This window comes from Zerene cesonia, chromosome 15 (genome assembly GCF_012273895.1).
Source record: "Zerene cesonia ecotype Mississippi chromosome 15, Zerene_cesonia_1.1, whole genome shotgun sequence".
NCBI lineage: Eukaryota > Metazoa > Arthropoda > Insecta > Lepidoptera > Pieridae > Zerene > Zerene cesonia.
The window spans coordinates 5,587,149-5,604,288 of NC_052116.1; the positions used below are offsets into that span (position 1 = coordinate 5,587,149).

The 17,140-nt window shown below is 30.9% G+C and overlaps 1 protein-coding gene across 1 annotated transcript in view; it reads right to left on the reverse strand.

Annotated features, from left to right (window-relative positions):
• The window catches only part of LOC119832240 (sodium-independent sulfate anion transporter), a 21,952-nt gene extending 6,677 nt beyond the window's left edge, over positions 1–15,275 (reverse strand). Inside the window, exons 1-8 of the mRNA XM_038355898.1 lie at positions 15,048–15,275; positions 7,487–7,699; positions 6,338–6,533; positions 5,187–5,326; positions 4,174–4,254; positions 1,863–2,026; positions 1,182–1,336; positions 757–918 (exon numbers count right to left, since the gene is read on the reverse strand). Of these exons, the coding sequence (XP_038211826.1) occupies positions 757–918; positions 1,182–1,336; positions 1,863–2,026; positions 4,174–4,254; positions 5,187–5,326; positions 6,338–6,533; positions 7,487–7,687 (1,099 nt within the window). The 5' untranslated portion in view covers positions 7,688–7,699; positions 15,048–15,275. The remainder of the gene's footprint in view (positions 1–756; positions 919–1,181; positions 1,337–1,862; positions 2,027–4,173; positions 4,255–5,186; positions 5,327–6,337; positions 6,534–7,486; positions 7,700–15,047) is intronic.
• Positions 15,276–17,140: the final 1,865 nt, after the last annotated feature.

Sequence of the window (17,140 nt, forward strand, 5' to 3'; positions counted from 1 at the left end):
ATGACAGATTCGAAATTCAAATGTAATATTTTTTTATAATTAAGTGTAACAGTATTTATGGCCAGACTAAGTATTCATCGTCAGTCTTCGGAAATGGAACGAAGTGAACGAAAATATCAATATCATTATATCATTATAGGCACGTTATCCAATTTGTTTAATATATTGAGTGAGATAGCGGAATACAAAAATACTACGAACTTCCATTAAACACAAGCACAACAATGTATGAAATATAAGGAAAATCGATTATTTAAACAGTAGTACCACGTATTACTAGCGAATGTTTATAAACATTCGTAAACTTCTATATTAATAAAATATGAACCAGCCGATTTTATTTGTATCATTTACCTTTCTATTGTGTCGTAATTGTCATCAAAATTGTTTTTTCACTTATATACATATATACGAATTCGTAATTTCTAAAGGTAACAAAAAATAAATAAATTCGGTAATTATCAAGTGATTCCTCGAGTGTAATTTTTATATAACTTAAATTAACATATAAAGCAAGAAGGTATAAAGAAACTAAAGAACCGCGTAACCAACTTGGATGAAATTTGGTACAGAGATCCTTCGGAAACGGGAATGCCACGTGGACAACTCGCGGGTCTGTCTATCCTTTCCTTTAACTATGTGGGCGAAGCTTTGGACGGAAAGCTGTTTTTGTTAGATTTTTGTTCGAAGTGAGAAGTGCAGAAGATTATCTCGAATATGATGAATAAAATGATGGTGTTAAAAGAGTCTACATACCTGTATAAAGACTTCCGAATTGTGTGGCAACACCGCTAGCGTGGTTCACAGCACTCCTTGAAAACGAGCCCGTGATTGGCATCGCGCTAAGGAATGAACCCAAAATGTTTGCGAACGAAAGAGTTATCAATTCTTGCGTCGCGTCCACCGATTCACCACTTGCTGTAAACAAACATATTATATAGGTTTTGTTAACAATAAAACTCCTTTTTACATTAGATAAACTTGCATAGACACACAAGTAAATATATTTGGAACAACATCAGAATAACCGTAACGGTATAACGAAACGTTAACGGTATAAGATAACGTTTTATTCAAAATATTTAGGTAATAACTGAAACCTGAAGTCTGACTCTATTAGAAATCAAGTATCTCTTATAGTAAATTGTATGGCATTTCTAGTTATCAAACACAAAACTTACCAAACGCTTTGGCAATGGCAACGTTTCCCAACACACCAATAATAGGCACAAGGACTATAGAGGAGCCGAGTTCTGAGCACATCTCTATGAAAGTTACGTTCCTTCCATCCACGACTGTGCTGAAAGGAGGCAGGTTCCATGGCGGGAGACCATCTCTAAAAGATCAATATTTGACTTAAGGTATCGGTTATTATTTATTATCTATGCATGAAAATGACTAAAACCGTTTGAGTCAAAACCTTTTTTATTCGAGTTCGAAAAAATGTTTCATTTCTTTGCTGCGTATTTAATAATAATAAGTATTTTCTTGTGTTTGATTTTACGCGAGTATTATACATTTATACAACAAACAACAAATTTTGTATGACCATCAAGACATATAACATCTCAGTCTCCCCGTGACCATGCTCGCTGTAAAGTGTTCGAAACGTTGGGTTAATAATATAATGAATAAATCGCGTTTAAAATCTGTTAATAATAAGCATCTTATAAAAAAAATAAAATTTATCAAACCCCATTTTCAACAATGCTTCAATTTAATTTGATCGAGCGTTATAACTGTAAATTTCTATCATTTATATTCATAGACGTGACGTCACATGTAAAGGAAGCATTAAAGCCACAACAACCTGTAACATATCATTCGCATTTGCAGTTTCTTGGTAAATAACACCTACTTACTTGACAGTGCCGGTCAGTTTGAACGGCGATTTCGAATGAGCTTCCCAAACATAAGCCATGACAGAACATATCAGAACGATTATAGCGTTTCTTGATGTTGAGAAAAGCCACAATGCCTTCTTAAGCCCCTTTTGATGCGCGGGCAAATTTATGTCCTTAATTTTCTGCAAATAATTTGCGTTACATTACGCTCATGAATAACGCAGTGGTGTCGGAATTAGTATGAAATATTCCGGTACTAATAAGATGATAACGATTACTAACGGTTTTATTAGATCTGGGACATATAAAAATAGTATTTTTTTACAGTAGATAAGTATGTATAACTGTTCCGCATCCATATAGCGCCATATTACAATAACAATTATTTATTTGTAACGATTATTGGTGTTATTATAATTGGTCTACATTCATTGGCAACTTTACTAGTGTATGTGGAACTTCTCAATTGACGCAAGATCTCAGATATATCGGACGTGTCCTTCCAAGTATTATTTGTCTTGGTTTGATTTTATTTCATTTTTGGAAATAACAATTTTCAAATCTCATCAAATCTCGTGGGATATAATATTAAAAAACTAAGTTATATTTGTATTAGTTAATCTTTTGAGATTATTCAGAAAACAGGGAAAATTATCGACGTAGATTGTACAACATTCTAAATTAGCTAGTGAAGAAGCTACGTTTTTTAATAATCAACGTGCAAAAGTAATTGGCAATCATACGTGTATTTAAAGTTTTTTTTTTCGATTACTTGTTTAATTCGTAATTTTTCGTAAAAATGTTATTATAGTTCGGCCGTTCATAGAATGCGTTCCTGACACATCGCGAATGAACTGACGACGTAACTTTGTAATGGCGTTGCAGTTAAAATAAAAATATTTTTGCTGGTTGTTTACCGTTTTAACAATTGATGAGCATTAAAAAAAATTATTATATCAATAATCAATGAATGTTATAATTTTGTGCCAAACTGAGTGTCAAATAACTTGGTAAACAATATTTTTCTAAATCTATACTGCGCTATTACAAGGTTATGTCAGCGCTTAATATTTGTAGTGCTGTGCTAAAAATAACAGGCAAGTATCGTTATCTGTTCTTATACAGTTATACTTATAATATAAAATAATACGTTTTGTTTTTCTTTTTAAGAATTTGAAAATAATGGACTATAAAATAACTTTTATGAAATACTAGCAAACTCGGCGAACTCCGTTTCGCCACCAGATGGCTTCGTTTTTCCCGCTTTTCTGTTGAAATTTTTCCGGAATTTTCTTTGCTATAAACCTCACGACGCCCAAGACCTTTCCAACGAATGCAAAACCGTGGAAATCGGTTCGTGCGTTCTGGAGTTATAGCGTCAGGAAGGAAAACCCGACTTATTTTTATATAGTAGAAGATAATTATTATTGGTAATAATATAATTATTCATGTAGGCGAAGATGATGATGAAGACACCACCTCCTCAAGCGAATCGGAGTCTGATTAATATTCTGTACACACATTCAATTATTCATTCAATTTTATTATATGAATTACTTTTTTTTGGTTTCCACTTAAATAACGAAAATATAAATTTTAAATGATTCCGCCAATTTAAAACGAAAATAGACTTAAAATAATGCGGCGGTTCATTTTGGAGGAACGGTAACGAACTCAGTGTTATGTTGAGCCCATCACTAGTCGTGACTAACTGATAGGTGTCAGGAACGCATTCTCTGAACGGCCGAAGTATAGTTAAGTTGTCAGTAAAATAATTATATATATAAATACTAAAAATCGGTTATATTTGTCTCATAATACGCTGATTTGTAACATAATATAAACAGAGACGAATGAAGTCAATTCTCATTCGGTAGAACACTTCATTAAACAATCCTTTTTTGAACGTTTTTACGACAACACTTTAAGTATATTTCTTGAAATAGATGATGTACAATACACATGAGTAGCAAAAAATATGTAAATTAAATTAAAAAATATGTATATTAAGTTAAAAATAACCGAGATAGGTACTTTATTGACATCAGTTTCAGAAGAAAGAAAATATAAGAATTTAAAAAAAACTTACAAGTAATATTAGTTCTTTATGCGTATTAAAATCCAGACTTAATAGGAAAAATCCTTGTATACGCAAATAAAATGAATTATATGCAGCATATATGGCTATTCATCCGTATATAGGTTACTTTCCGTATATAACTACTTTTATACATATGTGAACCAAGCATCAATAAATATACTATGTCAACAGTAGCATCCGTATTCATATTTATTACTTCGGAAATAGAAATATTAAATAAACACTTACCCTCATTACAAGTAAAATGATTATACATGTTACTCCCAAGACGCTGTCCGCCAACTTTGCGTTGGGAACATTCACGAGAATCTAAAAAAAAAGTTTACGAACTTCATGTTGAATTTATCCAAACCCCAATGCGAGTTAGTTGTTTAATAAATATGGTTGAAAATTTTTCTTGGGATTTTTTCTTAATTTAGGTAAGTATAGCATTCCAGATAGAAATGGTCATGATCAATTCAGTTATAAACAATTAATCAGATGTTAAACGAATTTTTATATCTAGCAATCTTCATTGCTATGTATAAAAATTAATACTTATTTCTATTGGTCACGGCATCACGCTGGACGGATTTCGTTAATTATTTTCTGTATTATGTTATATTTCTGTTGAGTTTGTTATTGCCAGAAAATGGATCCTATGAAAGACCACCTACTTGGGTTTATTTTTTTTTTTTCTGAATTAAATAAAGAAGTTAACGCGGGAAGGCAGGTCAACGACTCTCGGGACAACTAGTAGAGTATAAAAGAAACGTAGGTACCAAATGATTACAGATACTGAAAACTTAAAACAGATAATTTCAAAATATTACTATCACAAATAAAAGTTCAACAAAACACTAACTAAAATTCAGAGATAGGGTAGCAAATATGCATGTAATCATTATAGGATACTAGCTGCGCCCCGCGGTTTTACCCGCATAAGTCCGTATCCCGTAGGAATATCGGAATAAAAAGTTGCCTATATGTTATTCCAGTTGTCCAGCTGTCTACGTACCAAATTTCATTGCAATCGGTTGAGTAGTTTTCGCGTGAAAAAGCAACAAACACACACACATCCTTACAAACTTTCGCATTTATAATATTAGTAGGATTAGTAGGAGTAGGATATTACTCAAAAGCATAACTTATATGTTTTTATCGATATACTAATAGAGCAATCATAATCATGCAATGATTGGTTCTTTATTTCTTTGAATATTAAGTTTTCATTTTCTTTTCCTTCAATGAATAATGTTTACCTTTTTGAGCGTATCAATAAAACCCCTCGACTGAAATTGCAGGCCCAATAAACCTTTCAATTGCGAGACGGCAATTATGACAGAAGTCGCCGATGTGAAACCGACCGTGACGGGCACGGAGATGAAGTCTATCAATACACCTGAACACAACACAAATTTATACTTTTATTTATATATTTTCTATCAGCACTTTCATTTATTCGTTATTTGTTTTATGTTGTTTTTTTATTGGTACATTGAAGTTACTGATGAAATATTTTTCGTTCTCTAAATAGAGGTAAACAAGATACTACTGGGCTACAATAATAATTTTGGCGAAATAAAATATTTTTTAAATTTTGAAGAAAATTCTATCATATAATGTGCTCAAAACATGTACCCGTAGCATTTCCGATACTATGCAATACGCATTGTGGATAACCTCTTTTTTAAAGTCGGTTTGAGTGGATAACAAACATTGTTATTATCTTGAGCCCAAATGCTATTTTAATATTTCTCAGTAATTTCAATTAATTACGATTACTTCTATAATATAGCACAAATAGATTAAAGCACAAATAGACAGTTTAATCTCCGATTTATTTTCTAGCATTATATAATAAATTGCTAGTACAGAAAATACAAATGTGTATTCTTATCATCCTATTTATAACAGCAACGAGAAACAAGAGGGTCGTTAACCCAGTAACGATAATACCGTACAAGGATTTAAAAAGGGTTTTAAAATTCCAGCTAAGATATCCAGCTATAAGAATTACTTGGCATAGGGTCGAACGTTGGGGCTGAGTTGTTAGAGCATTAAGATCTTCAATCTAAAGACTATGTTCGTAGCAATTTATAATTAATTTAAAAGTAGGAACACGTAGTAAATTGCTGAAACTAAACTAAACTATATCATGCATACGATATACTAGCTTAGCAACTGTGGTGTTCTTCGCATGGTAAAACAAATTCCCATGACGCCTGGTTGTTTCGTCGCAGTAAAAAGTAGCCCATGCCACTCTTAGCTATATCCAAACCAAAAATTATACGATAACATCGTTACGATGCAACGTGAAATAAAACAAACTAACACAAGTAGTAAGTAAGGATTCTATTTTGTGTAAGCGTTTTAGACGCTTTAATTAATATGCCTATTTGTTATCACTTACCCAAATGCAGTATTCCCATTATCAACTGAACTATGCCGGTTAGGAAGCATAGTAGGATAGCATAGTCGAAGTTTCGTCCTTGTATTTGTTCATAGGTCATGAGAGCTAGTAACGCTGTCGGTCCTAATGTAATATCCTTACAAGATCCGAAAATGATGTAAATAAAGCATCCCATAAATGAAGAATAGAGACCGTACTGAAAAAATGAATATTCCATAGAATTCTTTGAGAATCTCCCAACTTAAAAACCGTTGTGGGTATCGTACTAATTTATCATGCGCAATACAGTTAAATAAACGTTAACCGCTTACAGACACAAAAAATATATTGATATACTATGCGACCTAGTTAGCAAAAAAGAAATGAGAAATAACAGGTGAACCGAGTCTTAATGATATTGAAATATGTACATAATAAGACGTGTTTGTTTTTACAATTGTGGAAACGTGACAAACGAGATTCGTCTGGCGGTTTCTTCTACATAAATATTAAATAGATACCTATATCAATTGAATAATAACACAATAGAAGAAAGGATTATTTATATTGTAGTGTTATGCAAGGCAATGAATGCAACGATTCGTGCATTGGCTGGTAAACATGGCAACAATGTCGATGAAGATGAAAGTACGAATTGTATCCTTTCAGTCCGGCAACTATGTTGTTATTCCTTCCTTTAAATAGTATAGTATAATATATGTAGTTTAATATATTAAATAGAATAAAAATCAACAGGGAAAACTTATTAAAATTTGTATATTTATTAATTGTATATTTTTTCTAACACTCGCATAATTGAAGTAACTTACGATGAATAGACTTTAGTTCAAAAATATTGAATATAATGAACAAATATACAAATTTGTTATAAACTAATAAAATTTCTACGTATTAAAAATTTGATACTTATCAAAGTGGGGACAGATTCTTGAACAATATAAAATTATTTGCGTGATAATAGAAGTAATAAATTCGCACATTTCAAAATAAGGAATGTCGATACAAAATTAGCAATTACTTTTCAAGTTATTAATACGAGTTTGCAATATTTATTATTTAAGCCTTAACCGACGAGTGATACAATTATGATTTGTTTATAAACGCTTGTCACAAGAAACGTCTTATATTCATGATAACGATCTCAATTACCTGAGGTGGCAAGCCAGCCAGAGTCGCATAAGCCAGAGCCTGTGGAATTACTGTTAGTCCCACTGTAATACCCGCTATAATGTCTGCCAGGGCTTTCTCCGAATTATATTCGGGCAGCCATTTTGTAATGGGCAATCTCTTGTGCATGAGGCGCCTGTACCATGATTGCCTTTTGAACCTCTGCTTGGACGGGGACGCCATTATTCAAATTATCTGCAAGGAGTCATCACTGTTATCACACCTACCAATTACAATAAATTTACAAGCGGGACACATAAACTAGAAATGTGTAGCAATTAATATAAAAGTAATGTATTGTAAAGACATCATATTCAAGATAGTAAGATAACATAAGTTACTTTTTGTAGTAAGCATTCCATCGATCGCTGTTAAGGGTTTTTAAAAACGTACCGCTGTCTTTCGCAAATTAGTACTCCATAAACGCTATTTGTTCAGCAGTTTTACTTTCATAAAACTATATTAATGTTGTTTAATCACACTAACATTTGAAAATATTTTTATATATTGACAATTTGAAATTAATATTCAATTTGATTTATATGTATATATGAGTATGTTGTATGCATTTGTATATGTGTCATGTATTTGTACATGTGTACATATGTATATATTATATTATGTACATGTTGTACGTTATTTTGCTATTTTGTGTCTCGACCCGCCAATAATCTATTAATGTTTTTGCCCGGGTTGCCTGGAAGAGATCACTTCTGAGTGATAAGGCCGCCCAACAAATTGTACTCTTTTTTCTTTTTTTATCTTGTTATTAATATATATATTTTTAAGTTTACTGTACAATGTTTGTTGAAGAGTAATAAATAAATTAAATAACATTTTTATAAGTTCACTAATATAAATTGGTTAATTAAATAAATGGGAAGGCTTGTCGCATTCTAATTCACATCGATAGTTGTAACCTGTCATTCATATTAAGGTGGATCGGGCAAGAGCCAAATATTCAAATGATCATTCAATAAAGGTAACATGTTACCTTGACATTTTTGCTAACTATTGTATCGTTAGCAGTAGAATTTGCAAACCAACGAACATAAAAATTAACTTTTATCTGATTTTACAAATATTTCAAATGTTTTATGGGCAACGATAACTTTAATAAAATTAGATACAAGACTGGATATAATAGCATTCAATTTCGTAATTACATTAGCAAGTACCTCGATGGAGTAGTTGTAATAAAATAATGGTTATGCTAGTATGACTTGATATAAAGCGCGAAAATTTAGGAAATTGGCTCATAACAAACTTTAAGTGGGGGATAATAAGCTTTAATGAAGGAAATTACTATGTTAACTTGCATGACCAAATGGTCAGATAACATCGAGCTAATGGATGTCAATATTCATAGCACTTTATGACGTCCACATGTGGAATGTTAGATAGGATATTTTCGTTAATGTTTGTACGTTAAAATAAATTGAAGTTTATTATCTTATCTTAATAGGTAGTTTCAGTTTCCGACATTTGATATTTTTTATTATTGGAAAATTTATTTGTGTTTTGTAGATTTATGTGTCATATTTAACAGTATTGTGATACCATTGATATAAACAAATAGTGGTAGATATTCCATGTCCTCGCTAATGTCAAATGAAAACTGGCCGCTATATTGCATATAATCGATTTTCTTTATTTTTCTTTATATTAAAGAGGTCCACTGAGCTGGTGCTTCTCCTGATTAGGCATTGACAATGTGAAAATTGAGTAAATGAAGACGAGCCTCCATAGAAATTCTAAAAGTGATATGTAGAGAGTTATTGTTTAATCAAAAGAAAAAGTAAATAAATCAATGAAAATTACAGTAAAGTCTTAAACAAAAAGCATGCAAGCTCTATATATGAAAAATAATCAGCTTTTTTTGAAAACTTTTATGTGCACGTATGTAAACTTACAATATATGCCAGCATCGAACTAATATTTGAATAACCAGATTGATCAAGCCGCTAAACATTCTTTAACAATGAAAGACATACTGTTTATGGCAGACATGCTATTAGCCGAGGTCGGTTCAAGTTTTCAACGTCAAGTTATCGTGAATTCTTCATTTATGTTCTTTTTTATTGATATTTATCAGTGAAGATGAACATTTAATTGCACTGACATAGTTAGTGTTACTATTATAGCACGACTAGGCATTGCATCCAAGGTGAATCTGTTACGCCGTTTACTTAAAATTGAATGTGCGTAAACACAGCATTTATGAGAAATTACAAGATAGCCTTGTGCACAAATTGTATGGTAATTTTAAAGTGGTAAATTTGATTCGACTACTCACTACTGAGGTATCAGGTGCGAAAATAAATATTAGTATTGGAATAGATATAGAAGTTTATGAGTCTTGAAAAGTATGAAAAAGACGATTATGAAGTGGAATCGTGAGTTGAATCAATGATCAAACTTTTGTTTATATATTTAAACAATAATAATAATTGCATTTAATACTATACAAACTGAAGAAAATATTTTTGCTAGCCTTTTCAGTCGAGGTCGGGAATAGGAGCAATTCTCACAAACTAAACATTTATAAAATAATACCTACATTTAGGTACAAATTAGAACGCACCTTAAGAACTAAGAAACGTTATACTGGTATTCATATCACATAGAAACAACAGCTAATCGAATTTATGGCCATATAAAATATGATCCAGGTATGATAATCATATTTCATTTTATCTAAAACTCGGGTGATACTGGCCAATCGTCAATATCGTAGATCAGTAACACGAGTCACAGATAAGAGAAAGTTACCTGCGAAACATTCAAATAAAAAGGCTTAGAAGGTAGTATGCGATACAAAATGTTTTAATAGTTAGAAATTAGGCATATATTAATTGGTCATTGACATCATAATATATTGAATACTTAGGTAGTGTTAGTCTTTCGGTACTTATGTGTATCAATTACAAATTAAAATAATGTAAGTTTAAAGATAATCAATGTAATAAAAAGACTAATCATATCACAATTACTATTCTACGCATAACAATGAAATACAAAAAAAATATATATTCAATATCATTTATATCAGTTTCTGTATTTTCAATCAATGTTCTTATCATTGACATTGACCGTATAAAAAAGGCATTGGGGGGTTTTAGTTTCGTAAGGACAAACGATAATATAAAAAGATCAATATTACAGTGGGTCCTTGAAGGTTATCTAAAAAAAACTGAATCAATACTATTGTATATTGTTTCAGTGACGAAAATTTATTTAGACTTCAACTATATTCAATATAGACTAAAAAGCCATTAATAATAATTCTGAACGTATTTGTAAACGTTTGTCATGGACTTAATTAACCCATTCCGTCTCAATTAACATTCCTATATTACTTGGTACGCTACTTCTCGCGCATATCGGAATCCAATTTAGATTTGATACGTCGATATATTTCTATGTTATAGTGGGTAATCGAAGTGGTGGTTTGACTGTTGGTAAAGTATGACCACTGCCCTTGAACATTTGCAGAGGTAGAGTCTCTGCAAATGCAATGATCGATTTTAAAAGTTAAGGAAAGGAAAGGATCGACGACGGGATAAAAGAGCTGGGAAAAGTGAGGGATGGGATACGGCCTCCCGATTTCACTTATCACTCATTGCACACTCAAAGCACACCACACCACTCAAAACACAGCATTATATGCTGGTTTTGGTAACTTACTCGGTGCGAGCTGGCCCAATTCGTGTGGAAGCTAGCACGACTCCCAAAATATTTTTTTCGAACAAGTAATTATATTAAACAAACATTTTCAGCCCCCTTTATAAATTGCAAATTAAAAATCAATAATCTTATACCTTTAAACGAGCAATTCTTGTATATATATATATAATTGGAATCTCGGAATCGGCTCCAACGATTTTCATGAAATTTAGTATATAGGGGGTTTCGGGGGCGATAAATCGATCTAGCTAGGAATTTTTTTTAGAAAATGTCATATTCGTGTTTTATTCGAGTTTTTTTTTCCCTGACATCTATTGGTGAATAATAATACTATTTTGCTTCGTAGATAGCTGGACAACTGAAATAACACATAGGCACTTTTTATACCGATATTCCTACGGGATACGGACTTACGCGGTTTCAACCGCGGGTCACAGCTAGTTTTTAGTTATACGTGCAAATTTTAACGTTTAAGTCCATGTTATATTAATTCTGTAAATCTATTATTATTTGGTAGTTAGTTGTTAAAACGGTGAAGGAAAACATCATAAGGGACGGGCATGTCCAAGAATAAAAAATTCGACGACATGTGACATCTGCTAACCCGCACTTGGCCAGCATGGTGGATTATGGCCTGAACCCTCATAGGAGGCCTGTGTCCCAGCAGTGGGAACATGTATATGGGCTGATGATTATGAAGTGTCTAATTTGATGGATATATAATTTCAGCTTCAGCAGTTGTATTTAAAAAAGCGAATTGAATTGAAATTGAAAAATAATCTCCGTAGTATCACATACATTCAAACTTATTTATAAAACAATTCTTTTGCATACCCATTATTCACACATAATATTCTTTATGGTGTGGGATAAACGTATAAGATATATAAACATTTAACGATGTTTTTTTTTTTTTTTGTAAAAAGGGTAAGTTAGTAAGCCTGCTAAGATTTTGTTAATCTTCAAAAACAGCATAGGTAAGATATCTCATTCAGTTTTAAATGTTTGGCTCTTCATAACGAAGCAAAAAATCTTTGTGAACATATGAAACGTAACATTAAACCAAAACGAATGAAATTGTTACGGATGATATGCGTTTACAAATTGCGTATTAATTTTTTTGAATTATATATCGACTGCATTAATGCAATACCCATCTGATAGTGATGAGCTTTTCTATATGGTTGTTTTCTATTAGTTTAGTTTAAAATTGCTATTGTATTACATACTAATAGGACAGAACTCAAAAGTATTGAGACTTTTTCGTTGTTGATGTTCTAGTGTTCCTATTTTTTCTACAAATACAGCGATTTGTTTGGTAGTAAAAAAATACGTGCACGTTCGAATTCTCAATACAACAACGAACCCCGCTCAGTATTCTAAATTCTTTACTACGAATAATTCTTTATAGATATTCGAGAAAAGAAAACAAAACAGTGCATATCGAAGCTTTGTTTAGGAACTAAATTTAGTTTTTTATATACACAAATATATACTGTAATACCGCTTTAGGCATATACGACGTTGTAACAAATAAACAGCATTATTATTTTATATAATGGCACATATGAACGAACGTTTTTTCTATATTAATATTCGTATATACAGCACTATTATTAATGTCAAATCACGGCCAACGAAATATTGTCTGAAATTTTACACCTTCCCGCCAAAATAACGCATATATCTTCGATGTATCCGTATCAAATTTATATGGTACATGTTATACAACATGGTCATGTAAAAATTTCTGTAACATGCACGCAAGTCGATTCTGGCACGCAAACTAAACTACTAAGGCGTACTAGTAATCATAAAATTACTTTACTGCTATCACCAACGTTTTGAAATTTATATGATCACTTACTTGGCGATCGTTTTTTGTTAAAATAGTAGTAAATAATCGCTTTACTCTGTAGATGGGAATCGAGCATGCATCCACTAGAATTGGACCAGCTAACATTGGGGAAAGTATGACACGCCTCTGCGATTTTTCATGGGCGCTTACCATCAGGCGACCCATCTATTCCTTTGCCAACTATGAAATAGAATAAGCGAAACAAAACAAAAAAAAAAAAACCGGCTTCAAGCGATTGCTTATGTAGTGACCGAACAATATTTGGGGATAAAGTAATGTTTTTATAATTGTTAATACATCTAGACAAGAGTAAAAAAATACTATTAAGAAACCCAAACTTAAAAGCACATAGTAATTGCAAAAAAGCCATAAAAACCAAGAAACATCAAACAGTAGTATTGTGTTAAGTACTACAATAATAGTATCAAGGGTGAAATAGAATTAGTAAAATTTATTGCGAAATATAGTTTCAGACTGAATCTATAAAAAGAGAGAGTACATCATTTTTTCAATAAACTTCAAAAAAGTATGAGGTTTTCTTCTTACTAAATGTTACTTGATTACATATGTACTTGCATACACCTTGACTGATTTGGAAAATTACTTTATTGATCAAAAACGGATGCTTTCAAACAGTAAAACGATATCTGTCGGAGTTGGGGTCCAAAATAAGTAAAATGTTAAACATACAGCACCGGGGCTCCAAAATAACTAAAATATTAAATATAGTTCACCGGGGGTTCAATATAGTTCACCGGGGGTTCAAAATAACTAAAATATTAAACATACAGTTGGGGTCCAAAATAAGTAAAATATTAAACATACAGCACTAACTTCAACTTTATTAATTTTATACTTTTTGAAGGCGGGTTATTTTTTTTTACATAAAAACATTCTGCTAAAAATGTTGAACGAAATTTTTAAATAATCAATTCGTTATTTGTCTTTTAGTCTTTAGTAGAATTGTCGAGAAAAGTACTATTAAATTGGCCATTAACATACCATTGGTTTGAAAAATGAAGTTTATACCAGTTTATTTTATGACATGTTTTGTTATTTAATGTTAAATTTGTGTTGTACTTATATCTCTGCCTAAAACTACCACTAACCTGATTTAATAGCTACATCTAAAATAAATAATTTGTATGAAAAGAGGTACTGTAGAATATGAAAACAGTTTGTAAACGAAACTATAAATGATCACCTATTTTATATATTTAAATTATATTTACACTGTCAAATTGCTAATATCAAGTCGCAATCCAATAAAAAAATTTCCATAGATATTTAAAGTCCATAATTAAACAAGTCAATTTAAATTTCCAGTTTTTTAAATAATATTTTACTAGGGAGAATGAACACATTAAATAATATACATTTATATTGATAGTAGCATAGCTGATACAAAGAATGCCTTTGTATAAAAGACATCTGAAAAAGGAATTTTATTTGTTTCTCACATTTAATTTTCATCCCATTTTATTTTGTGCGAACAATATTGGAGATGAGAATGCCTGTCATAGAAAACATGTAACCATTGATATTAAAAGGAATTATATTTATTTGGTTTAACAACTCTGTTAGAATTGAGAATACATGCCATGTTTATCATTAACACTTTGAGGTGCAATAATCTAAAAATCTCTTTATGTTATGAGTCCAAAATTGGAAAATGAGGCAAAAATATCTGTCAATAAATTAAATATACAGTAAGAAATTAAAGTAAATAAAGAAAAACAAATATATATATATACAATGTTATAGCCAGTGAAATATTTACATGAAACTTTATTTTAAAGCTTAATTAGATCGGATTATTAAATTTTTGCAAGTGTTTGATTTATTTTTCATAATAAAAATAAATTTTTGATTGAAATAAATAAAAATACCACATTGAATATCAAGGCATGTTAATAGTATCCCATTACATATTAAGGTTGTGTATGAAGTATTACATGCAACGGATTAATAAAATATTTTAAGGAAAAACAGTCTTACCTTTCCACGTTTTTCAATTTGAAAATTAGTAAAATATGGTGCTCTATCCTTGCATAAACAGATGTGAGGCAGGCTTCATTCTAACTAAAACTAAGCGATACGTAAGAAAATCACATATCTATTTATCGGAGCTTACAATAAATAGCATTCTACGAGTGCTATATAGTTTCACTTTTATCTTACTGAACTTTGAAGTAATCCTACTGTATTGTGTACAATCTAAAAGTCAACACTCAATTGTCATTTGTCAACTATCAACTGTCACCTCCTAACATCTGACTGTCAAATGTCATTGTGGGAGTACTTTAACCAAAGGCAAAGGTGTACAGCTATACAGCTTAAAATTTAGTGTGACATCTCCAACAGCCCCTAGGTAACATTATTTGAATATTAGAATAACTCAGAAAACACCGTATAGAAATTGCATTACAAACATGCAATGATATTATAAAGTTATTATGACAAATAATGAACAATTATCTTGATTTGTTTAAATATTTTTTTTTTTATTTGGGTACATTAAAATGTGAGTGTATGTTATAACTTTGTATTGTAGATTTCCAAAATTATAACGCACTCACTTCTGTAGTTTCGATTTTTTTATAATAAATTGTTCACGTACATATTATTTGGTCTAAATGACGTAGACCGAAGCTTACTACCTACCCTACAAGAACTAAAATAGTGTTTTGTAATGTCAAGTATAATACGATGCAGTGCAGTTAAAAAAACAGAAGGAGAACTTTAGGATATACTTAATAATGCTAATTTCAAAGTTTTGTGTTGGTAACATATTGATATAGATTGGATACGTTAGAAAAAATTACCCAGATTTTCATAAAATATTTCATTTAACAATTTAAAACTATGGCCAATGGTCAAGTATTCTAGTTTTTGTCAAATTATTCGTCGTGTAGCATGGTAATTTTAGTACAAAAATTCAATACATTTTAGATATTCTTGAACATATTCTAATAACTGAGACCGTAGATTCGTCGACTGTATAATTGCCTGACGTGCGTTATTATAGCTCATCTAGGCCCCTTAAACTATAAGGGGTACTTCAGTATGTCTATATAAACAGAAAAAATATAAGTAAGCTACATACTTATAATTTTTGTTGTTATTATATTGTTACATATTTAAAACTTTTCTTCCGTATTTAAATTAATAAATAGATCTTAGCAAATACACGAGTAACTATTGTAAGTAAAATACGACTTCAGTAGGTATTTTTTATAAGATATTGTAATGGTAAATGCTTTGGACAATATAATAAATACGACAATCAATTTAAGGAGATTCTTAAACAAAATTCGTAGGTATATAGTAAAGTACGCAAAATAAATTATTCAACTCGCAGCTTACGAAAGTCTTGCAATCACAAAAATCTTGATCTCAAAAGAAGTAGCAACGAAGTCCTTTTTTAAACTTTTCAATTAAGTGGACTATTGAAGGCGAGATTAAAAACTTAATCCAAGTCTAAAACTTTTGATTACTTCTTAAAACAAGGCTCTCCCATAGGCTCGAATCTCTACCCTTACGAATGGCATTTCTGATTGTCTGTATTGTGAAATCAAAAATTTTATAAGGTACATCTGTTATTTGAATTAAAATGTTCTAACATATTATGTTATTTACTGTTTTCAATAATGCCATATGCTGTTAAGAATCCAAATTAAATCAAGTACTTTGAGGAAATTTTTATGTTTTAAAATAATTTTACCACCTGAATCATTTATATGGGAGTATTTGGCGGGAAATAACATAAGCTGCTTATAATTTATGCTTTATGACGGATTTTTCAACTGGGCGTAGGTAGTAGTAAATATATGACAAAATGAGTAATATGGAAAAACTTAAATTAAATCAAATTATTATTTTTTTTTTTACCTTAGTTTCATTAAATATAGTAAGATAATTCAAATAATATCGACACATTCGAAACATTAGCAAATTAAACCACCTTTTATCTGTTGGATAGATCTTTAAAACTCTCCAAGTTACTTTTATAAGGATTTTCAAGAAAAGCCATTAGGACTGTAATATTTTAGAGGATCTTAGGTGTTCCAAATGTCTTCAGGTACAAGGAA